This window comes from Thunnus albacares, chromosome 22 (genome assembly GCF_914725855.1).
Source record: "Thunnus albacares chromosome 22, fThuAlb1.1, whole genome shotgun sequence".
NCBI classification, from domain to species: Eukaryota; Metazoa; Chordata; class Actinopteri; order Scombriformes; family Scombridae; genus Thunnus; species Thunnus albacares.
The window spans coordinates 1,036,736-1,062,676 of NC_058127.1; the positions used below are offsets into that span (position 1 = coordinate 1,036,736).

General features: G+C 42.0%; 3 protein-coding genes across 3 annotated transcripts; all 3 read left to right on the forward strand.

The window, feature by feature from the left end:
* Positions 1-3,719: 3,719 nt before the first annotated feature.
* Positions 3,720-12,295, forward strand: eno3 (enolase 3, (beta, muscle)). The gene is made up of 14 exons (XM_044342076.1): positions 3,720-3,828; positions 7,714-7,803; positions 7,984-8,079; positions 8,571-8,629; positions 8,735-8,804; positions 8,889-9,022; positions 9,148-9,264; positions 9,350-9,455; positions 9,556-9,753; positions 10,100-10,176; positions 10,318-10,442; positions 10,564-10,672; positions 11,959-12,017; positions 12,112-12,295. The coding sequence occupies exons 2-14, from the start codon at positions 7,719-7,721 to the stop codon at positions 12,179-12,181; spliced, it is 1,305 nt and encodes a 434-aa protein (XP_044198011.1). The 5' UTR covers positions 3,720-3,828; positions 7,714-7,718; the 3' UTR covers positions 12,182-12,295.
* A 3,581-nt stretch (positions 12,296-15,876) lies between these two features.
* On the forward strand, positions 15,877-18,890 carry si:ch73-265d7.2 (C-type natriuretic peptide 2). Its single transcript, XM_044342295.1, has 3 exons — positions 15,877-16,132; positions 17,043-17,141; positions 18,451-18,890. Exons 2-3 carry the CDS (start codon positions 17,043-17,045, stop codon positions 18,733-18,735), a joined length of 384 nt encoding a protein of 127 aa, XP_044198230.1. The 5' UTR covers positions 15,877-16,132; the 3' UTR covers positions 18,736-18,890.
* A 2,379-nt stretch (positions 18,891-21,269) lies between these two features.
* zgc:85858 (uncharacterized protein LOC405879 homolog) lies at positions 21,270-25,302 on the forward strand. The gene is made up of 3 exons (XM_044342301.1): positions 21,270-21,571; positions 22,826-22,901; positions 25,086-25,302. The coding sequence occupies exons 1-3, from the start codon at positions 21,488-21,490 to the stop codon at positions 25,124-25,126; spliced, it is 201 nt and encodes a 66-aa protein (XP_044198236.1). The 5' UTR covers positions 21,270-21,487; the 3' UTR covers positions 25,127-25,302.
* The last annotated feature ends 639 nt before the right edge of the window (positions 25,303-25,941 follow it).

A 25,941-nucleotide genomic window follows, 5' to 3' on the forward strand; every position in this document is an offset into this window, starting at 1 on the left:
ACTATTACCACTACTACTGTTACTGCTAATACTACTGCCACTACACTATTATTACTACTACTGTTACTGCTAATACTACTGCCACTACACTATTACTACTACTACTGTTACTGCTAATACTACTGCCACTACACTATTACTACTACTACTGTTACTGCTAATACTACTGCCACTACACTATTACTACTACTACTGTTACTGCTAATACTACTGCCACTACACTATTATTACTACTACTGTTACTGCTAATACTACTGCCACTACACTATTACTACTACTACTGTTACTGCTAATACTACTGCCACTACACTATTACTACTACTACTGTTACTGCTAATACTACTGCCACTACACTATTACTACTACTACTGTTACTGCTAATACTACTGCCACTACACTATTACTACTACTACTGTTACTGCTAATACTACTGCCACTACACTATTACCACTACTACTGTTACTGCTAATACTACTGCCACTACACTATTATTACTACTACTGTTACTGCTAATACTACTGCCACTACACTATTACTACTTCTACTGCTACTGCTAATACTACTGCCACTACACTATTACTACTACTACTGTTACTGCTAATACTACTGCCACTACACTATTACTACTACTACTGTTACTGCTAATACTACTGCCACTACACTATTACCACTACTACTGTTACTGCTAATACTACTGCCACTACACTATTATTACTACTACTGTTACTGCTAATACTACTGCCACTACACTATTACTACTTCTACTGTTACTGCTAATACTACTGCCACTACACTATTACTACTACTACTGTTACTGCTAATACTACTGCCACTACACTATTACTACTACTACTGTTACTGCTAATACTACTGCCACTACACTATTACTACTACTACTGTTACTGCTAATACTACTGCCACTACACTATTACTACTATTACTGTTACTGCTAATACTACTGCCACTACACTATTACTACTACTACTGTTACTGCTAATACTACTGCCACTACACTATTACTACTACTACTGTTACTGCTAATACTACTGCCACTACACTATTACTACTACTACTGTTACTGCTAATACTACTGCCACTACACTATTACTACTACTACTGTTACTGCTAATACTACTGCCACCACACTATTACTACTATTACTGTTACTGCTAATACTACTGCCACTACACTATTACTACTACTACTGTTACTGCTAATACTACTGCCACTACACTATTACTACTACTACTGTTACTGCTAATACTACTGCCACTACACTATTACTACTACTACTGTTACTGCTAATACTACTGCCACTACACTATTACTACTACTACTGTTACTGCTAATACTACTGCCACTACACTATTACCACTACTTATATTATTGCCACTACTACTCTGTTACTATTTACTACACTATTATTAATATTACTGTATATTACCATTACTATTAATAATATGACCTCTACTACTGCTACAAAATTACTACCAATAATACTATTACTACACTACTGTTTATATTAATATTACTACTACTACACTATTACTACTACTACTGTTTATATTACTATGACTAATATTACTGTATATTACCACTACTACTAATATTACTTCTACTACTGCTATAAAATTACTACTACTACTGTTATATTATATAGTACTACTACTACACTATTACTACTACTACTGTACATTAATATTACTAATATTACTGTATATTACCATTACTATATATACTACCACTGTTAATAATACTACTACTACCAATACTTTATACTGACTGTACTGACTACCGTACTACTAATTGCAAATACTACCATAATTTCTTTTGTTACTAATACTAATAATATGCTACTGTTACTTCTACTTCTACTACCACTACTGCTATTACTTTTCAAATACTACCTCTGCAGCTGCTGGTAGTACAACATGTGGTACTACTACTGCAGTTCTCCCTCAACACTACTACAACTACTGCACTCACCAGTAATGTTTACAGTGAATTGTACACTTGCATGCAAGTGTTAATATTTGGAAAGACTGCAACACTGCAGTGATATAGAAACACACGGTTAAAGTATAAAATCAAAGAGTATTTAGTGTATAAGAGTAGATTCCTCCTGCGGTCATGTGCAGTTATATTTAGCCTGCAGTAAAGGCTACAGGGACGCTGAACAGACCACAGTGTGTACAGTCACTCAGTGTGTGTGTGAGTGAAGTACAGTTAAAGGTGAGTGTAAAGGGTACGGTGTCTTGTGTAAGTGTGTGTCTGTGTGTGTGTGTGTGTGTGGTGTGTGTGTGTGTGTGTGTGTTGGGGTTACTGCCCTTTGCAGTGAATGCTGAGCCGTTCTCACATTTCCCCTTTAGATGAACTTTGACCTTCTCTATCTGAGTTAGGGACCGTCACACTAGTGCACACCACAGAGGGAAACAGCATTATTCAGACCTCTGACATTAATGTGAAATATACATATAACACTATGTCTGCATGTGTGTGTGAGTGCATTCAGTCTTATTTCTTATTAGCAGAATCATCTTTAAGGACAATGATTTTGCTATAATACTCCTATATAATGTGAATTTAGTACAGTACAGTACTCAGTTATAATAAATAAATAAATAATGGCCGGGTTACAAATGAATTCTCAAGACTTAGAGAGATTCTTAAAATCAGAACTTAATAAAATAAAATATTAATTTTGGGAACAGATACATCACTGATCGCCTGCTAACACTGCTACTGCCAATACTGCTACCACTATTACTAATACTGCTACTATCTCTGTTAATTATCCAATACTGCTACAATTACTGCTAATACTGCTACTGCTATTATAAATACTGCTAACACTGCTATCATAACTGCTAAAACTGCTGAAACTACATCAAAGCTGAGCAGTTTAACCGCCCTGCCACTGCTAATATGCTTATATTGCTGCTATAACTGCTATAATTGCTAAAACTATTGCTAACACTGCTACTATTATTGCTAACACTGCTATAATAACTGCTAAAACCCCTGAAACTATTGCTAATACTGCTAACATGATATAATAACCATTAAAACTCCTGTTGCTAATACTGCTACTGCTATTGGTAATACTGCTAACACTGCTATCATAAGTGCTAAAACTGCTGAAACTACATCAAAGCTGAGCAGTTTAACTGCCCTGCCACTGCTAATGTGCTAATACTGCTAACTTTGCTATAATAACTGCTAAAACTGCTGAAACTATCACTGATACTGCTACTTCTGCTAATTATCTGATGCTGCTACAACTACCTCAAATTCTGCTAACACTGTTATAATAACTGCTGGAACTGCTGAAACTATTGCTAATACTGCTAAGTACTTCTGCTAATATTGCTTTTATTACTGCTAATAGAGAACTGTAAATACAGCTACAATATATACAGCTACAGCTATTGTTAACACAATAAAAATATAAATTTATATAGTAAATATGGCATGAGTTAAGAGTTTACATCAATGCAGGTTCCTCTAATGTAATTTTAGGTTGTTGTCTGAACCAAATGATGTTCATCTCTTCCTAACTGATATTAGTGTCGGAGGAACTGCTGTGTCAGCTCTTTGTGCAGCAGGTTTTTCTTTTTTCCTGCAGTCCCGTCGCTGCCAGACGCTCCCTGCCTGTCCACCAGCCCCCACCCCCCCACCCCCCCCCCCCCCCCACCCCCCCACCTACAGGGAGCGTCTATAAAAACCCTGCAGCCAGGCAGACGGACACTTTCCACGTCAGTCGGACAGTCAGACGGACGGACAGGCGGCCAAAGACGACACCCCTCCTTCCCTAAAAACACATCTCAGGTAGGCTGAAACAGAAGCTGTCTGGACCTAACGTCTGTCTGATGAATGAAAAAGTTTCAAACTGTTTGTTTCTGGATTTCCTGGTCTGGTGTCAACCTCAGTCTGGTTCAGTTTGGAGGAGTTTGCAGAGAAAGTTTGTGTTCTTGATCTGCCTGCAACTCAGATACCTGCACACAAGTGTTTCAGCCCAAATCTCATCGTCTAGTTTGATTCTTCGTCTAAAACCAAAAGACAAAAACCGTCAAAAGCTGCGACCTTCAGCTGCAGGGAGGTCAAAGTGCTGCAGAGCAGAACGGCTGAAATGCGACAAACAGCATTAAAGCACAAAGTCCAGACAGAGAGAGAGTGAGACAGGCAGACAGACAGGTGGAGAGAGAGAGACAGACAGACAGACAGACAGACAGTAGAGAGAGACAGACAGGCAGGCAGGTAGAGAGAGAGAGAGAGACAGGCAGACAGACAGACAGGTAGAGAGAGAGACAGACAGACAGGCAGCATTTACTGTATACATTACATGAATAAATCAAAGTACTTGATAACAGTGAAAGTAGCAGCCTGGTAGCAGTATTAGCATTAATGTAGCAGAGCATCTGCAGTAGTCATTGTAGTTTTAGTAGTATTTTAGGAGTACCAGAAGGGTTAGCAGTAGTTTTAGCAGTAGTGAGTAGTTTTAACAGTAGTGAGTAGTTTTAGCAGTAGTGAGTAGTAGTTTTAGCAGTAGTGAGTAGGTTTAGCAGTAGTGAGTAGTAGTTTTAGCAGTACTGAGTAGTAGTTTTAGCAGTACTGAGTAGTAGTTTTAGCAGTAGTGAGTAGTTTTAGCAGTAGTGAGTAGGTTTAGCAGTAGTACTGGGAGTAGAAGAAGCGTGTCTGTGTGTGAGTACAGTAAAGTCTTTGTAAAGGCCATCGATGGTCTCAAGTGTACTTTAAGTACCCAGCTGTTGTTCTGTCGGCATATCTGACCTATCACTGCACACACACACACACACACACACACACACGCCCAGTACAGTCCCAGCATGTTTAAGTCTGTGGGCAAACTGGCGAGAACCACCGAGGAGAGGGCAGGAAGTCACACCAGACAGCCCTCGCCGTGTTTCCACCCTCTGGTATCACACTGTTACTGCCTAAATCTAAACTTTGTCTTCACACTCGCAAACTGATCAGGAGCAAATTTAACACATTTTTTACATTTGAGAACAGTAAAAACAGTAAAAAAAAAAGGCATTTTATATACAGAAATGGAAATAAAATGTATGAATATTTGTTATTTTCGTGCAGGTGAGACACATTTTTGTACGTATAAATGTACAAAATTGACCCGTATTCATTCAAAGCTTCAAATATCACCGTTGAAATGAATGATAGTGTGCTGCTACTGGAAGCAGAGGACACTCTGCAGCTTCATTCAGGATTCATTATGAGTCAGAACATGAGGGTTCATGTAAACACCTGTCACCTTCATCACTGTAACATTTCATGTATGAATGAAACCAGGTTGCTGATCGAGTATAAAATAGTTGAAATAAATAACTGATGACGTCTCCAGCAAACACGTTCAGTTACAATCTGCTGCCTGAAGCCGTCAGCGTCTCGCAGATGATTGATGTTTTTTCATAGGTGACTATTTATACACTGTTTGACTGACAGCGAGAGGTTTATACAGCAGCAGCAGCACCTCTGCATGTCTTATATCTGCTAATAACTGGATCTGCAACCTGTTTATTAATGATGATTAATGATTTACCCCAAAGATTTACTTCGTCCCTGCAGGCGATTCCAGAAATTTTGGCATTTTCTGTTTCCTGTGTTGGTGTAAAACCTGCAGCGACGGTTCATATTTCAGGAGCGCGTGTTAATACTCGGACTAGTTTCTCGTTGCTGTGGTCTGTCATGAGGCTGATGTAGCTCAGTGACAGTAAAGAGACGGAGCTGCAGTCATCAGAGAGGCTGATATCGTCTCACAGTCACACATATCTCTGTAAATGTCACAGACGGTAACACGCGTGTGCGTGTAATTCTATAACAGCGCACGGCGAGTCATGACTTCTGTGGAAAGGTCACAGAAAAGGTCAAAGGGTTTTACACACACACACACACACACGTTGTCCTAAGTCACTTCTGGGGACATTATATAGACTTACATTAATTTCCCGGAGACTTACTCTAACCTTAATATAACCCTAAACTTACCTTAATATAACCCTAAACTTACCTTAATATAACCCTAAACTTACCTTAATATAACCCTAAACTTACCTTAATATAACCCTAAACTTACCTTAATATAACCCTAAACTTACCTTAATATAACCCTAAACTTACCTTAATATAACCCTAAACTTACCTTAATATAACCCTTACACTCAACCACTGACACAAACATCAGCTTTTTACTTATTGAGGACACGACTGTTGTTGCCCCAATTAACTGGTCTTTAGTCTAAAATCTGTCCTATGACACACACACACACACACACACACACACACACACACACACACACTGCATTAATAACTCTGTAGAGGACTCATGTAGAGGTTTGACCCCCCCCCCCCCCCCCCCTCCTCTATCACTGCAATGGTCTCTCCCTGCTGTTGGTCTCTGCCGTTGGTCTGTTTAGCTGCCTGTTATGAGAGAAGCTCTCTGATTGGCTGAGTGGGAGTAGGGGGGCGGGTTTGTTAGGGGATAAGGAGCTGCCGCCTGCAGACATGGAGGCATCATGGCGTTGCACAGGATCAGTGCTGCAGGTCTGACACATACACACACACACACACACACACACACACACACACAAACACGCACACATGCACACACACACTCACACTCTCACACACACACACACACACACACACTGGGTTTAGCAGTTAGACATAATGAGTGTTGTTTATTTTTCAAGGTCACTGCTTATCATCTGTTTCTCACTGTGTCTCTACTGCTGCTTCATATCAACACAAGTGAGACTTTGACTTGTAGCAGTTTCTTCTTCTATGAAGTTGCCTACAGTTGCCGCTGTAGTTTATCCTGAGCAGACAGGTGCGGATATATAAAGCCGGGTGAAGCTGCAGAGTATCAGCCCTTTGTATAAAACAGCGTACACATGCCAGTCCTGCTATGCCAATGTTAAACTTACCAAGTGTTCTACATGACTTCAGTTCCCAGAACAGGTTTCTGTCATGTTCTACTAATCCGAGGACCACGTCCTTTCCCATTGTGACCAACACTAAAGTCCGTCCTACACACCTGACAGAATGCACGGTTGTTTCCTAACAGACTTTTTGTCAGGATGGTAAAATAGTCTCTTGCTGTTTGTTAACTGAATGACTGTCATGACTTCCCAAAGAGAAGAAGACAGGGGCAAGGATGCTGCTTGCTGTATGCTGCCACCTGCTGGACAGTTGTGGGTATAGCAGGGCTTTGTTGGCATAAATATCCAAGTCTTTGGATCTTGATGAATTGAAACAACTTGATTCAGCCGATCAGGATTCTGTATAAGTGTAAAAAATTTTAAAAAGGGAAATACGGGAGATTCACGGGGGAAATTACAAAACAGGAAGGGAGAAACCCGGAGGTGTTGAAAGGTCTGCTTCTGTAATAAAACAGTAGATCTTTATAATGACCTCGTCTTTTGGTTTCATCTTCACAACAACACTGAACGTCTCTGAACAGTTTAAAGTAACTCCGCCCCCTCTGCCTCGTCCGTCCTGTACTGACGTCCCATTGGTGGACAGTTAAGAATGATTCCTCGCTGTGTTATCTTGCATCACATGAAGGATCTCAGGAGTCGTTTATATGTAAACTGTCCGGCGGGTCACATCAGCGCATCGTCTGCATATACAGCAAACATGTCAAAGAGCTCATGTCTTTTATTTTCTGTCTGTCTCCCACAGTCAGGATGTCGATCACTAAGATTCACGCTCGTGAGATTCTGGACTCCAGAGGAAACCCCACCGTGGAGGTTGACCTGTGGACAGCCAAAGGTGAGGACACACAAGCTTTTAGTTTGTTTCTAAATCGACAGAAATCCTCGACATGTTTCATCTCTGTGCACTCAGTGCAGAGACAGGTTTAGCCTAGCTTAGCACAGATCTGTAAATCAACATCCACCTTCCAACATCTCCGCATGTCTCTCTCTCTCTCTCTGCCTGTCTGTCTCTCAGGTCATTTCAGGGCAGCAGTTCCCAGCGGTGCCTCAACTGGAGTCCATGAGGCTCTGGAGCTCCGTGATGGAGACAAGGCCCGCTTCCTGGGCAAAGGTACGAGCAAGGCAGTAACATGCTGAGGGTTCAGATCCTCACAGATGTGAAGATTTCGGTAACACTTTATTTTACAGGTCCTTTATTTTTACACTTATTTCCTGTTGTTGTTTCTTAAAAACTCTATAGTTAGAACATTTCCTGTAAATTATGTAACCCTCTCAAAGAAATGTCCTAATTATTAGCAGCAGCTACTTTAAGGAAACCTTATATGCTAATGTATCATTTGTCACAGAATCTTATTTATTGAGAATTTTTACTACTACTACAAATATAATGAGTGGGTTCATACCAATAAACCAACTTTACACTTTTTACATTTTTCTCTTACAATTTGTACCAAATTGCACTACTCTCTCTGTAAATATTACTGCGAAATACCAGCAAATTATTTAGACATTTCCTGAAAATTAGTATAATAACATTGATAGACGTGTAAAATAGATTTCCTGCACACCAGCACAAATTCCTGTTTTTGTTCTTCTCTGCAGGTACTCTTAAGGCTGTGGATCATGTGAACAAGGACATCGCCCCCAAGCTGATTGAGAAGGTATCAGTAAAAAAATCAATATGTTTCAAATATCAGTCAAACATGTCTAATAGCAAAAACCTGTTTGGGCACTTAGATAACGTCTCTGTCTGTCTCTCTCTCCAGAAATTCAGCGTTGTCGAGCAGGAGAAGATCGACAAATTCATGCTGGAGTTGGACGGCACTGAGAACAAATGTAAGGACCTGTCTGTCTCTCTATCTGTGTGTCTGTCTGACCTGTCTGTCTGCCTCACTGACCCGTCTATCTGTCCTCCTGCAGCTAAGTTCGGAGCCAATGCCATCCTGGGCGTGTCGCTGGCCGTCTGCAAGGCCGGAGCAGCGGAGAAGGGCGTTCCTCTGTACCGCCACATCGCTGACCTCGCCGGACACAAGGAAGTCATTCTTCCTGTTCCTGTGAGTGGAAAATTGACTCTTACACAGCAAGATAACTGTCACTAAAAATGTGTCAAGTACTGTTGTCTGGTAACAGTTGAAGATGACCAGTCAGTCTGTTATAAACATTTTCCTCTCGTCTGCAGGCCTTCAACGTCATCAACGGTGGAAGCCACGCTGGCAACAAACTGGCCATGCAGGAGTTCATGATTCTGCCAGTCGGTGCCGCCAACTTCCACGATGCCATGAGGATCGGAGCTGAGGTGCTAAAGATTTAACATCGAGCTGGAATCATGTTTCTCTGAAGATAAACATGAATTAACACTGTGTGTGTGTGTGTGTGTGCAGGTCTACCACAACCTGAAGAGTGTGATCAAGGCAAAGTACGGCAAAGACGCCACCAACGTGGGAGATGAGGGTGGCTTCGCCCCCAACATCCTGGAGAACAATGAGGGTGAGACATCTGTCTGCTTGCCTGTCTGCATCTCTCTCTCTCTCTGTATATCTGTCTCACCTCCACCCTTGTTCCCGCCTTGCCGTCTGTCTCTCTGCAGCTCTGGAGCTGCTGAAGTCTGCCATTGAGAAGGCCGGCTACCCCGACAAGATCATCATTGGCATGGATGTGGCTGCCTCCGAGTTCTACCGCAGCGGAAAGTACGACCTGGACTTCAAGTCCCCCGACGACCCAGCCAGACACATCAGTGGCGAGAAGCTGGGAGACCTGTACCGCGACTTCATCAAGCACTACCCCGGTAACTTCTAGAGAACACTTTAAAGGCCTGCTCACAATGGCAAAGGTGGAAGAAGTACTCAGATCCTTTACTGGAGTAAAAGTACCAATACAGCAACGTAAAAATATCCCATTACAAGTAAAAGTCCTGCACGAAAAGTTTAACTTGATGCAAAAAGCTCTTTTGACTGTCAAATAAAGGTTACAAATGGCAAAAAATTAAATTTCAGGGATAAAATAAGGAGATTCAGGAGATTCCTCTTTGCTCAGTGTGAAAACAGCAGATTTCTAATGGAAGTTGTGTTGTTGGGTTTTCAATAAATCAATTTATAAACGTTATCTGTCTCTCCCTCTCTCTCTGTCTCCAGTCCAGTCCATTGAGGATCCCTTCGACCAGGACGACTGGGAGCACTGGGCCAAGTTCACCGCCTCCACAGACATCCAGGTGAGACAGACTGACGGCTTGTTGCGTTTACACTGAACCAGGTTCCTCCAGTCGAAAAAAGAAAGTTCCTGGAATGTTTTCTGAGAATAATAAGTTATAAAACACATTAAAGTGACACATCTTTGTTTGCCAACCAATCAGATCGTAGGAGACGACCTGACTGTGACCAATCCCAAGAGGATCAAGACAGCTGTGGAGAAGAAGGCCTGCAACTGTCTGCTGCTCAAAGTCAACCAGATCGGCTCTGTCACCGAGTCTATCCAGGCGTAAGATGATTGATTAATTGATTGATTGAGACATGATGGTTAACTGGGATCGAGTCAAAGCTCAGAACTAACTTGCATTTCTTTTCTCCCGTCTCTCTCTCTCTTCCTGTCTGTCTCTCAGGTGTAAGCTTGCCCAGAACAGCGGCTGGGGTGTGATGGTCAGCCATCGCTCCGGAGAGACTGAAGACACCTTCATCTCTGACCTGGTGGTCGGACTCTGCACTGGACAGGTAGACAGACAGGCAGACAGACAGACAGGCAGACAGGCAGGCAGTAGGGTCTAACAATACACAAAGTCCACGGTTCGGTATGATTTCAGCTGCTCATTGGCCGTAACGATTACTGACACAGTTTAGTTGCTGCAGCGGAAGGAGTCAGGAAACCTGCTGACAGCTGTTCATACTGATTTATGGTCTAACTGTATATAAAGTAGTGTAAACTAGCTAACTGTATATAAAGTAGTGTAAACTAGCTCCACCTCCAGCAGCTACAACAGTAACATGCTGCTCTAACACTGATGCTTCACTATTAATAATCTAATGATGTCATATATAATAATATATCAGTCAGAGGGACCAAACCACTAGACGACTGTCACGGAGAGGGGAGGGAGACCACCGTCACGGAGAGGGGAGGGAGAAGACCGTCACAGAGAGGGGAGGGAGACGACGGTCACGGAGAGGGGAGGGAGACGACCGTCACGGAGAGGGGAGGGAGACCACCGTCACGGAGAGGGGAGGGAGACGACGGTCACGGAGAGGGGAGGGAGACGACGGTCACGGAGAGGGGAGGGAGACGACCATCACGGAGAGGGGAGGGAGACGATCTTCACGGAGAGGGGAGGGAGACGACGGTCACAGAGAGGGGAGGGAGACGACGGTCACGGAGAGGGGAGGGAGACGACGGTCACGGAGAGGGGAGGGAGATGACCATCACGGAGAGGGGAGGGAGACGATCTTCACGGAGAGGGGAGGGAGACGACGGTCACAGAGAGGGGAGGGAGACGACGGTCACGGAGAGGGGAGGGAGATGACCATCACGGAGAGGGGAGGGAGACGCGGTATCGTTTCACTACAGAGATAACGGAAGTACATTTTAATAGTGTTGCATTCGGTCAGTGTTATGAGTTCTCGTTTGTCATTCGGATGGCAGCAACACCACAGGGTAACCATGGTAACCAGGCTACCTTGACTAAGCCGACTAGCATACATACATGAGCATGCTATAACAAAGTGGTGCGCTGCCAAAACGTTCCAGGTGGAACTAGCACTCTAGAATTATTGTTCCACGCGTCAGACTAAATGGACTATTAAACTATTTTGACAGTAATTGTTTGGGTCGAACCGTAACATCCACACCATGACAGTATGACATGACGACGAATACACGTACCGCACCACAGACAAACAGATTAGTACATGAATGAAAACACCAATTGACAACTACAACACAGTCTTCTTTTATCTCTGATTCACTGACATCTCTCTCTCTCTCTCTCTCTCTCTCTCTCTCTCAGATTAAGACCGGCGCCCCCTGCAGGTCAGAGCGTTTGGCCAAGTACAATCAGCTGATGAGGTGAGAACTTCCTGTCATTTAAAAAAAATGAAAGCATGGTTGTTTAGTTTACAGCCTGACCTCTGACCTCTAACCTCTGGCCTTTGACCCGCAGGATTGAGGAGGAGCTCGGCGCCAAGGCCAAGTTCGCCGGCAAGGACTTCCGCCACCCCAAGGTCCACTAAAGCCTTCCCTCCCCTCCGCCTGTCGCCGTAACAACTGACAACGTGGCGGACGTGACTCCGACTGATGATGTTTTCTATAAAAAACAGATTCAATAAAGATTAAAGAATAAAACACGTCTGACTTCATGTTTTAATTATTTAATATTTATATTTATTCTTCATTTAACAATTGAATAAAGTACAAGAGACACAAACAGGTCCAAACGTGTGATTAAAGGTAGTTTATCCAATAGATCTGCAGAGATTATTGTGCGCTGTATTAAGGGGAAGAAGGTTTGATGTATTTTGATAAACAACATCTGCACAGCCAAAAATGGTGATACAAGTTGTGATGCAAGTTTTTTTTGACTATGTCCACATTAATACGTAAAATTAAAACAATCTCCGTTTCAGAAATAATACTAACGCGCCCAAAAACACAAATCACTTGAATAATAACTGAATAATAACTGAATAATAACTGAATAATAACTAGCAGTAGCAGCATTATTAAAAGCAGAATTTAACTGTACAACTTCAGACCCTTTCAGACATGAACACACTCGTAAGTGCGATATCCGAGCTTTCCACCAGCACCTGAATGCAACACATGACTTTTTAGACTTTTCAGAGAAACGTCTAAAAAAAAAAACACCAAACATGTGAACAGCTGATATAATGTTGATTTGTAAAGACGTTGAATGTGATTTTTTAGGTTGTTTATGAATGAAAACAGAAGCAGACATTTCACACCATTAATCACGCCTGCACACACACACACACACACACACACACAGCGGTGTGACGTCAATGCTGATTGGCTGAGTTTGGGAGTTTGTGGTGAAGGCAGTGTGTTGCCTGGCGATGAGCAGCAGCCGTGTGAAGTTTCACTGATGTGTTTCTGCTCCGAAAATAAAACAGCTTGTTTAAAATGAACTCCAGGAGAATATGAGTCACGACGACCGCGCACCAAATAACATTTATATTAGTTTTTATGAAAGTGTCTATGAGAAGCTTTTCAGCCTCTTTTAGCTCCTAGTTTTGTTTTTCTGACACGTTTTCTGTCCGTTTCTACCATTTCAAACCCTCAAACATCAGTCATAGACGTTGTCATCATCAGCTCACTGGACTCACGTAGAGCAGCAGTGAACTGAAGTCAGAAAAGAGATCAAATCAAACAAACATGGCGGTGAATGAAGTAACTGAACGGTTCGTGTTGCTTCAGTTCTGTCTGAGTCGGTGTATCTTTTATCTCACTGTACAAACAGCAGGTGAAGAGTCAGATGTTTCCCCTCAGGACGTCACGTTATCTGCCGATCATGTGTCAGCCGTCCCGTTTACAGACCGTTCAGCTGACATGAAGTAACGCTGCCTTCACTAAGTAGTTTTAATTAAACATAACCAAACCTGGTTGTTAGCAGCTGATAGCGTAGCGCTGGCTAACGTGTCAGCTGTTGACAAAAGAGTCTCAATAACGGCGACAAATGTGTAATAATAAACACTATTTGGTGGAGCTGTTAACAACTCATAGACATGTGAAATGTGACCCCGACTACACACTGCTTTTTGTAAGACGTCAAAAGCCAAAAAGGTTGGAAACCACTGGTTTCATCTTTAACAATGTGTTGTATTTTAAAAGCTTGTTATATTATCCATTGTGTCAAATCTTCATCTGAAAAGTAACTAAAGCTGTCAAATAAATGTAGTGGAGTAGAAAGTACAATATTTCCCTCTGACATGTAGAAAGTAGCATCACATGGAAATACTCAAGTAAAGTACAAGTACCTCTAAACTGTAGTAAAAGTACTGCGTTACCGTCCAGCTGTGTGTGAACGGATGTGTCTGTGTGTTTTATCTCTGCTCAGTTTAACTTTGTCTCAGCGTCCGAGGTTCATCCAGACGGTTTGACGTCACCGTGTTTACTCTCAGCAGCCTCGGTCCGTCCCAGAGTGCACCGGGGCACGGCCGCCGACGTCATGAGCGGACGCTCGTTGACATCAACCCGACCGTGACCTGCTGCGCTGCGTGTCAACAACCAGGTGAACCTGCTGATGAAGAAACACACCTGCCTGCAGCTCTGAAAACAGGGTTGGTTGTGTCGGGTGGAGACACCTGCTGGTCGTCATGGGAACCAGTAATCAGACCAGCGGCGTCACTGCAGCCGTGTGCACTCAGTCACTGTTACTGAGTCCTTGTTGCACAAGTAAAGTGTGTAAGATCTTTTTAATGACGTCACCGTGATGTCACATGATGTCACCGTGATGTCATCGTGTTCCCACACCTCGGATATGAATATGATGATTACATCATTGTTACTGATAGAAAAGATGGACGTGATAAGTTGTAATAAACCTGAATGAGCTTTAATGTACTTGTGAGGACAGACTGATGTATTGATCCATCGGTGAGTTGATTGATATCAGTGATTGATCTTCAGCTGCAGCCGCCGCCACCGTCTGCTAGAAGTCGGTTTGTGGGGACGAGCTGCTGGCAGAGTGTGTGTGTGTCGCTGTGGGGGGGCAGGAATGTTGTGTGCGTCACATAAAACACACACACACACACACACACACACACACACACACACACACAATAAGAATAGCTCATCAATCACCTTATTAGAGAGAAAGAGGTCACCGATCACAACAACACAGTGTGTGTGTGTGTGTGTGTGTGTGTGTGTGTGTGTGTGTGTGTTTAATGACCCCCCACCATCTTTGTCCCAGACAGACAAAACTCCGCCCCCCCGCCATTCAGCGGGACGCCTCTGACGCTATCGAGCACGCACATAAAACACACACACACACACACACCTATCCTTGGCACGATGTGAACCTCCGTAGCCCCTCCCCCTTCCACAGGAAATAGTTGCTAACGACGACCCGGTCGCCACGGTGATGGTTTACAAGGGGGCGGGATGACCGAGGTCAGGGGTCGTGAGGGTCTGACACCAGAGAGGAGCACGACGGTCCTGACAGTCTGTTTCACACCGCAGCTCCAGGTGGATTCACCTGCAGGTAACCATGGCAACAGGACGCCATGGTGCCTTCTCAAGGCCCTTTAGTGACTTCTGAAGGACCCTGAAACCTCCTCAAAGACCTCTCATGCCTTCCCAAAGACTCCTCAAGGACCTTTTGTGCCTTTTCAATGACTTCTGGTGCCTTATTAAGGATCTGGAACCTCCTGGGATCCAGAATCATACCTGGAAACCCCTTAAAGACCCCTTTCAGCTCTTCAAGGCCAGATGAAACCTCCCTAAGGACCCCTGGAACATCTTCAAGTATCATTTTTCTCTCCTCAACTACCTCTGCTACCACCGGGAGCTACCATGGAACCCCCTCAAGGCATCCTGGAGTCATTTGAATGAGCATTCAAGCCTCCACATGGACCTCTGGTACCTTCTCAAGGACCCCTGGAACTTACTCAACAATCTAAGGACTCCTGGAAAGTCTTTAAGGGCCTTTCTTTCTCCATGATATCACCCTCAGACCTCCAGGATCGTCCTTAAGGACTCCTGGAGCATCTTCAAGGACCATTTCAGTGTCCTCACAGGCCTCAGGGACCTTCTCAAGGACTTTTCAGGACCTTTTTTTTGTGAATGAACATTTTCACATGTGATTTTTTTTTGGTGAACGTTGACATCTGATTGGTTGATATTTTTGTCTCTTTCTTCTCTGTGTTTCAGTGTGTGTGTGTGTGTGTGTGTGTGTGAGACCGTCGTCGGGGGTAACAGCAGTAAGAATGTGTGACATCACAGCGCCGAGTCGTATAAAAGTCTGCGTCTGTCCTGCGTCCACAGACGCGTCCTGACACTGCGACAGGACAGACACCAGACCAACTGACACCAATAATCAATACTTTTATTGGAGGGAAAACTTATTGATTGATCGAAGGAAACGAGACGACAGCAGAACCTCCTGCAGTTTGTTTGGATTTTAGTTTGTTTGTTGGAATATTTGACGTCTTTCTGTCTCAGTAAGTTCTGACTTTATTATTATAATAATATTTATACATAATTATTAATCATTGATCAGTTTGGTGTTCAATACTTCATCAGCTGCTTTCAGTGATTTGATCTGATATGTATCTGATATAGTAAATTACATTAAAAAATTCAAAAATATAATATAATCCCATTTAGTAAATAATCTAAAATGTTTTCATTTCTAATCAATCAGATTAAATTAAATTTGATTTGATTAGAATATAAAATATAAACGTGTTTAAAATATTCAAATCTAATCTCAACAATTCAGATTATATCTGATTTAATCTAATCCTTTTTTTTAATAATCTAACATCATTTAATAATATAAAATAACGATTATAATATCTCATAATCTCATGGCACCAATCAAATTTAATTTCATTTTTAATGATTAAACTAAATACCAAATATAATCTAATTTAATCTAATCAGATGCACTTTAATCTAATTAATATGATAATAATGATAATAAATCTAATCTAATCTAATCTCAGCTAATCTAGTTTTAAATCATCTAATCTGACGGAGATAAACAGAGTTCCTGAAAGACGAGATTAGTTGTATATGATAAAATAAACTGTGCAGCAGATCAAATATCATCAGCAGAGTGAAGCTGATCAATTATTCAGCCTGATCAATAATAAACAGACAGAGGAACCCACTGAGCATGCTCAGTGGCGTCTGCCGTACACAGATCTGCTCTCCAGAGACTGGAAATGCTGTTATTATACTAAAAATTTAAATAAAATGAATAAAATGTTGTTATGGGATTGTTTTGATTTGCCTGTGAGCTGATTAATGAATGAACAGCCTCCGGCCAATCAGAACGCAGGATTATCTGCTTTGTTGTTCTTTGAGTCTGATCGTCTTTTTTTTTGCTTTTTTTTTTTTTTAAAGATGGCTGCTTCATCTTCCTCCTCTTTCCTTCCTCTGCTCCTCCTCTTCCTCGCCGTCACCGTGGAGCCGAGACCTTCGCCTCGACGAGATGACGCGCAGGTTTGTGGACATCATCTTCATCATCACCTTCATCAGCCTGAGCTTTCTTCTCATGCTCTTCCTCCATCTTCACCTTCATCGGCCTCATTTTCTCTGTGTTTGGATCTCGTTAGTAATATTAATAATAATGTATGATCAATAATCAATAAGAGACTCTGACAGATGGTAAGATGAAGTTTTATATTCTTTATTTATCTCACAGGAGATCTGAAATAAACAACAAACAATAACAACACATCACCATTATTTACTTTGCATAAGAGACGAATTTCATCATGTTGGAAAAACACGACTGATCAATAAACTGTCTCTGACTTTATGTCGTGTTAGGAAAATGAAAACAAGTCGATGTTCTGTTGTCATATATATATAAACACCAACACAAAGCTATATATATATATATATATATATATATATATATATATATATATATATATATATATATGGTTGGTTGGTTGGTTGGTTGGTTGGTTGGTTGTTGGTTGGTTGGTTGGTTGGTTGTTGGTTGTTGGTTGGTTGGTTGTTGGTTGGTTGATTGGTTGGTTGGTTGGTTGGTTGGTTGGTTGGTTGTTGGTTGGTTGATTGGTTGGTTGGTTGGTTGGTTGGTTGGTTGTTGGTTGTTGGTTGTTGGTTGGTTGTTGGTTGGTTGGTTGGTTGGTTGGTTGGTTGGTTGGTTGGTTGGTTGGTTGTTGGTTGGTTGGTTGGTTGGTGGTTGTTGGTTGGTTGGTTGGTTGGTTGGTTGGTTGTTGGTTGGTTGGTTGGTTGGTTGGTTGGTTGGTTGGTTGGTTGTTGGTTGGTTGGTTGGTTGGTGGTTGTTGGTTGGTTGGTTGTTGGTTGGTTGGTTGGTTGGTTGGTTGGTTGGTTGGTTGGTTGGTTGTTGGTTGGTTGGTTGGTTGGTTGGTTGGTTGGTTGTTGGTTGGTTGTTGGTTGGTTGGTTGGTTGGTTGGTTGTTGGTTGGTTGGTTGGTTGGTTGGTTGTTGGTTGGTTGGTGGTTGTTGGTTGGTTTTGTTTGTTTGTGTGTTTGCTTGTGTGGGAGTGATGTAATGTGTAGACTGGATTGTTCAGACTATCTAGAGTTAGTAGACTAGTATCTACAGTACTAGTACTGAAGTACTAATACTTATAATTAAGTCCCAGTGCTTGGTAGTACTGTAATATTAATACTTATAATTAAGTCCCAGTACTTGGTAGTACTGTAATATTAATACTTATAAGTAAGTACCAGTACTAGGTAGTACTGTACCTATATGAACAAAAGAAGCATGAAAACATGAAAATGTTTTGACCAATAACAGTTTTGTGTCTTCAGGTCCTTCATGGTCTGTTCGGCTCTCGTCTCTCCTCGCTCCTCTTGGCCTCGCCCGCTTCCGATGACATCACAGAGGGCTCGGGCGGACGCCCCACCCCCTCCGTCTGGCCTGCTGCCGTGGGATTGGTTGGCAGGAGGCGGGAGGCGGTCCCACAGTTCTTCCTGGACTTCCTGCAGCGGCAGTCAAAGATGAGAAGGCGGAGCCGGAAGTCGATGTTAGGAGGAAGAGGATGCTTCGGGATGAAGATGGACCGCATCGGCTCCATCAGCGGGCTGGGCTGCTAGAACAGCGAGTGTTACCATGGTGACCACTTCCTTTCAGAGTCACATGGTGCATCTGTGATGTTGCCATGGTAACCACCATCCTCTAGAACACTGATATCTGGTTGCCAGGGTTACCTCCCTCCTTCAGGATGCTTGTCGCTTGTTACTGTGACAACCACTCCTGAACTGAGCTGACTTCCTCCCAGAAAGAAAGCACCTTTTTGTTTTTTAATTTTGTGATGTCACTCGCGGTGACCCCGCGCTGACCCTGCATGACCTCTGACCTCCAGGTGACCTTGTCTGGTCCATCGGTCAGAGACTTCATGTTGGAAACGTTTTAATGAAGGACTAAATGAAACACAAGTAGACGGCCTACTAATGACCCCTGACCCCTGACCCCTGGCTACAACACAGCCAGCAGAGCACTGTGTGTGTGTGTGTGTGTGTGTGTGTGTGTGTGTGTGTGTGTGTGTGTGTGTGTGTGTGTGTGTGGACAAGCTGCAGTCTGTCTGCAGGCTGAAATAAATAAAAGAGAAACTCAACTGGACTCATGTTCATTTATTTCTTCATAGATCCTGAATCCCGATTATTTAATTACAGGATTACGATTCGACTTTATTGTCAGTTTACACTGAAATTAACTCACACACATCCTGGACCAGCGGCGCTCTGATCCTGGACCAGCGGCACTCTGATCCTGGACCAGCAGGGCTCTGATCCTGGACCAGCGGCACTCTGATCCTGGACCAGCAGGGCTCTGATCCTGGACCAGCGGCGCTCTGATCCTGGACCAGCGGCGCTCTGATCCTGGACCAGCAGGGCTCTGATCCTGGACCAGCGGCACTCTGATCCTGGACCAGCGGCGCTCTGATCCTGGACCAGCAGGGCTCTGATCCTGGACCAGCGGCACTCTGATCCTGGACCAGCAGGGCTCTGATCCTGGACCAGCGGCATGCTGATCCTGGACCAGCGGCGCGCTGATCCTGGACCAGCAGGGCTCTGATCCTGGACCAGCGACGCTCTGATCCTGGACCAGCAGGGCTCTGGCCCTGGACCATTGGTGCTCTGATCCTGGACCAGCAGGGCTCTGATCCTGGACCAGCGGCGCTCTGATCCTGGATCCAGTGATCCAGATCAGGCTGGACGACTACTGGCTCTGCTGCATCTTTATGATGGTGAAGCATCTATAACATGAAGGTATTTAATGAATGTGACTGGAGGCAGCTGACAGGACGTCTTGTTGGTAAATTAATGGAGCATCATGTTCCACATCTGTTCATCTGAATTATTAAGAAACAAGATAAAAAGTTTCACAGATTTCTTCATAAACTGAACGATCAGTGTTTACATTCATACTATCAGCACTTTAAGCAGAAGAATTAATCACTGACTTTATTACTTATGATACTATTTCAACCGTGTATCCATTAATTATAATTATTTAAAGTGTTTTAGGGCTGTGATCATTTTCATCATCTATCAATCCGTCGATTAATTACTTGATTAATCGATTAGTCGTCTTCAGTATCGTAACTGTTTCAGATGTTTAGCAGCAGGTTGGCTTACATGTACATTTTCTTCAGGAAAAGCAGCTTTATTGTACATTTTAACTGAAATAAAACATATCTTTGATGTCTTTTTACTCTTTTATACATTCTTTATTGAATTAAAAGGTTTATATTTCTGTCATTAGCACATTTCTTTTCCCGCCACTAGATGGCAAGAGGCATCAGCAAGTCCTTCTCTACTGGAAGTTAATACATAAACATAACTTCACAGCACATGAACACGCTGGAGTGGAACAACAGATACATATTGTTTACATACTGGATTAGAGATCTAAAGGGATTTGGGCTGTTGCTCATTTTATGGATGATGTTTGAAATGTAATACAGCGTTAGGAGTTCTGTTAGGAAGTATAATAGAAAGATAAACCTCAGTGGTTAAAGACACGCTGCACAGAGTGACAGTAAATGTACCAACACCTATTAAAGGAAGGTTTCTCTGACCCAGTAAGAAGAAAAGAGGTTCAGAAAGTAAGAAAAAGATATATTTCATAAGTGTGTATTCTGGCTTCAGTCTGGGGACACTGAGTCGTCATCTATGACAGTGACGACAGTCCGGTTTGGTGTTTTAGTTGGAAACAGGAACTTGTTCTTTGTTCTAATAATGTGTTGTTAATGGGGAAGTTTTGTTTTTATAGATAAATGTTGATACTTTAGACTAAACCCAGTTTGAACCTTATGATACAATAAAACTTTCTTAAGTTACTGAAACTTGTTCAAGACAAGAAAGCTCTTAAGTTGTTTTCATTACTGGATATGTTTAAGTTTAATTTATTGTTATTCATGCGTTTTTATTTTAGTTTTATTACTTTTTTTGATATTTCTGTGTTAGCTTTTGTTGTTTTTCACCCTGAGCAGAAGGTTTTTGGTGAATAACACGTGAAAATGTGCCTTTATTGTTTGTATCTGTCATGTTCTCAATTTTAAAAAAAAGAAAAAAAATCTGGCGAGAGGCAGACATTTTGAATCTTTGTCCTCTGTCACGTGATGAGCTCTGTCGCTTCCGGTTTGGCTCGCTCAGCTAGCAAGGTAGCTCACGGTTAGCATTCATTCGCCCCGTCAACCCGGCAAAGAAGCTCCTCCACCGGGACATTTCCTCCGGTATAAACCCACCGACCGGCGCGTCTCTTACCGTCTCCTCCTCCCGGTTCTTCCCGGCGCTGCGTCCTTCTGGTCTGGACCGATTAAAACCCGGTGAAACCCGAAACATGTCGGCGGTGCAGCGGATGAAAGTGGCGAACGAGCGGCACAGCAAGACCATCACACAGCGGGGACACGTCCAGAAAACATCGGTACTGCCAGCTGCTGCAGCCCGGTCACTGCCAGCTGCAGCCGGCCGCTCTGTCATTTACACTGAGTCTAAAATGCGGAATAAATAATAAAAAATGTAGTTTGGGTTTGTAGCTAAGATGCGAACAAGGCTGCTAGCTCTGCACAAAGCTAACTTTAGCTTTAGCAACCACATTATTGATCAGTTTACTCAATACACAATAGTGCATTTAATTAAAATATTGATTGATGTTGATTAAAGATGCGCAGAATCAGATCAGAGATCGTCCCGCTGCAGGAGTTGACCGGTTAGTGTGAGTTTAATATGAAAGAGAACCAGACTCCCTTCAGAAATCTGCTATATTTAAGTTGTTTCACGTCTCAACAAAGATAAACACTTTAAAAATATGAGTTAAAAGCTTCTAACGGGATCATTTACAGACAGAGTTTAATTCGGCAGCACGCTGGTCGCTCCTGGTTTTGGTGACATTTCTAACTTTAGTGATCTTTTCCTGCACATGGAAACACCCGCAGAGGGCGGAGGCGACCAATCACACGCGACCGATCAGAGAGACTATTGATCCGGAGGTTGAAGTGTCAAAACAATACAATAAGATGAATAGTTGTATAGTAAAGTGCAGTAATTATATATGTAGTGCATAATAAAATGAATAGTGAGATTATTATCCACTGTGCAACGAGTTGACTTTATTATTATTATTATTATACGTTGTGCAGAATGAGAATAATAATTAAACATGAGCTCAAATAAATCATGATCTGTGAATTATACATATGACAAATTAAAGATCAAACATCACACATTGTACTTTATGTTTGTGGATGTGAGATGTAGCACTAAACGTACAGATGTCTCAGTGCAGTTTGTTATTAGCGGTTGCTCATTAGCGCGCTGCTGTCAGCTGCTGCAGCAGTGTGACAACACAAGAGTCCAGTATTAACAGTATTATTATAATAACAGCAACAGTTTCATTCACAGCCAGATGTTGACTCAGTGTCTCATGATTCTGACTGAAAAAAGCACAACTTTGTCTTCTGTTCTCATGTTTGTCAGTTAAAATCTGATTATTTTGACAGTTTGTGTCAGTTTGTTGTGACTTTGTCGTGGTGTTGCTAACAGACTGACGCAGACTGTTGTTCAGGAGTCACTCTGAACCAATACTGATCAATATCAGTGCTGTAATCTTCATAACTTCATATTTATTTGGTTTTCTGTGTGTAGCTGTGCTCTTGACGGTGTGTGTTTGTGTTTTTAGCGGCCAGTAAACGATGAGAAGTCTCCGGTGGGTCCGTGGCTGCTCGCTCTGTTCGTCTTCGTCGTTTGTGGATCAGGTGAGTTTCCGTGGAGACGCCTGTGAAAAGCAGAGAGACGTGCACATGTACAGATGTGTGCGTGTGATAAAGACGCGTCAGCAGCTGCTTCACGGTTCGTTGCTTCCTGTGCAGCTCAGTCTGATCTGATCTGTGGTTTGTCTGCAGCTCAGCTCTGTTCCATCGATCTTCTTTACTCTCACTGAGGTTCTTTAAACGTTCTTTAAACGTTCTTCAATCCGTTTGGCTGGCTACAATCAAACTAAGTGACTGCAGCTTGAAGCATCGTTCAGTGGTGTCTGGTCTCTGAGTGGCGGGTTGGTGAAGTGACGTTTGTAGGAAACGAAGTGTTAAATCAGGAGCTGAAACGTGTTTCTGTTCACACTCTGGTTTTATCAAGTTACCATCTCAGGATGTTGTTGCGTAATGCAACCAACCTGCAGAGTGTGAACGTGAGAAACACGAAGCTGAACACACGAACAACACGTCTCATCACTCAGCAGCTTATCACACATATATATGTATGTATATATATATATATCTGTGTGTGTCTGCACTGATCAAGTCATAAATAATAAGATCTCCTCGTCGTCTTTGATATTTAAAGTAAAATATACTGAAGTCACATTTTGCAGGCAGGACTTTAACTTTCTTTTATCTAAATAACTAATATATGTTAGAGCTGCTCTGTCTGAGTCGTCTGTGTTTAATGCAGCAGCAGGCAGACGGTGGTTTGTGGGCCACAAAATACAAAATACATTTTTTTTTTTTACATAATTCTTCATAAATGTCCTGCAGATATGAATAAACACAAGTCTGCTGTAAATCCTGATGAATATATGACGTCTTCATGTCCACTGGCTTTAAACTGGTTCCCATTAGAACAGCTCATGATGATGAAACTATGTCTAATAAACCTCCACAAGTTCAAATCTGTTTTAACTGATTCAGACACAACAGATTTGTTTAGTTGTCACTTGAACAACAACAACAACAACAACAACACATCAGTAAACTGTGAATGAAGCCAGGTGTGCAGATAATGACGTCTGTTAGTAAGATTGTGTTCTAGTTGTTAACCATCGTTTATTAACGGGACAATGAGCAGAGTTATAGATAAACAACACAGACAGACGTGTGTTTCTGCTTCCTGTGAAGAATCCTGGAACTGTGACGTCTGCTGTGATGTTATTGACCCGTAATGATGAACCGACAGACAATAATCAGACACTCTGCAGCTTTAGAACCAGTCTCAGCTCGTTTATCTGTCCGGCTGTGTGTGTATATATATGTATATATATATATACACACACACACACATATATACACATATATATATGTATACAGGAAATGTGTCATTAATATGACGGAATAAAATAAGATCAAAACAAACATCAGTGATATATGGAAGCAGATCATCGGCATAATAACTATTATTTATATAATTATATCAGCAACTGAAAACCACATTTTGAAGTTTAATCACTACTGAAGACTTGATGAAACTGAAATATTTGACTTTGTAAACCGTCTTTCTGACTGTGACTGTTTCCTGGTGATGTTCAGATCAGAGTTGTTTGTTTGTTTGTTTGTTTGTTTGTTTGTTTTTCAGATCTGAATTGAGTTTATTGAAATAGAACGACGTCAATAAAGCTTTTGAATGTTACACACGTGAATTTATTGACTGAATTTAAGAACCCTGAAGTAAATAAAATTCATAAATTCAGGAAGATGTTTTTCAAACATTTCATTGCAGTAAATTCTGCAGTATTTCATCTTCAACATGAAGGATTCAGAAGTTTGAAAATGTGGTTTTCAGTTGCTGATATAATTCTGTCAAAACGTGTTCAGCTGAATCTGACGGCAGCAACTACTGCGTTAAACAAGGTTCTGATCTGTGGTATTTGTAGTTTTTAATGATATTTGTAGTTTTTTATATTTGTAGTTTTTATGGAATTTGTGGTATTTGTAGTTTTTTTTAAAATATTTGTAGTTTTTTATGGTATATATGGTATTTGTAGTTTTTATATTTGTAGTTTTTTATATTTGTAGTTTTTATGATATTTGTAGTTTTTATGGAATTTGTAGTTTTTTATGGTATTTGTGGTTTTTAATGATGTTTGTGGTATTTGTAGTTTTTTATGTTATTTGTAGTTTTTTATGGTATTTGTAGTTTGTAATGATATTTGTGTGTTTGTCTTGCAGCCATCTTCCAGATCATCCAGAGCATCAGGCAGGGAATGTGATGACCTTTGACCCTGGAGCTGAGCCTGTCACCTGAGGGGGAGGAGGAGGGGGGGCAGGCACATCGCCCTCATGACTCTGCCCACCACACACACACACACACAATCTCACCCTCATTCACACACACACACACACTCACACACACACAATCTCACACTCACACAATCTCACACTCACACTCACACACACACACACACACACTCACACTCACACACACACACACACACACACACACTCACACACACTCACTCACACTCGTTCCTGTGAAGTTGAAATCGTTTTTCTTCCCGCTGTAACTCCGCCTCTCTGTCTGCAGTAAAACAGTTTGGGTTTGTTTTTTTTTTTTACTTTCTTCACTGTTAATGGTTCTGATCAGATATTGGTTATTGATTGCTGTTGGATCTTATTGTTTGTCTTGGATCAGTCTGTCCGACGCCGTCGTCCAGCGTCTGAACGCTCGTCTCTGCTGTTTGAAGCACCGAGTCTTTAAAGGGACAAACCGCTGTTTTCATCCACCACAAATCCTGCCGACGGCTTATTTATTGATTATCTGTTTCATTGCTCTGCTTTAACGACTCAGATAACAACAAACCGACTGACACACATGACGCCCACCTAAAGGTCAGGGGTCGACTCATCGTCTCAGTCATTTTTCCAGAAAAATGCCAAAAAATCTCACTGCTACATGTGACTGTCTGATGCTTCTGTTTGTCATAAATGTGAATAAACTGAATATTTTCAGGTTTTGTACTTTTAGTGAAATAAAACGACCGTTTTGATTCTGTGAACTCAGGTCTGAGGAGCGTTTTACACTTAT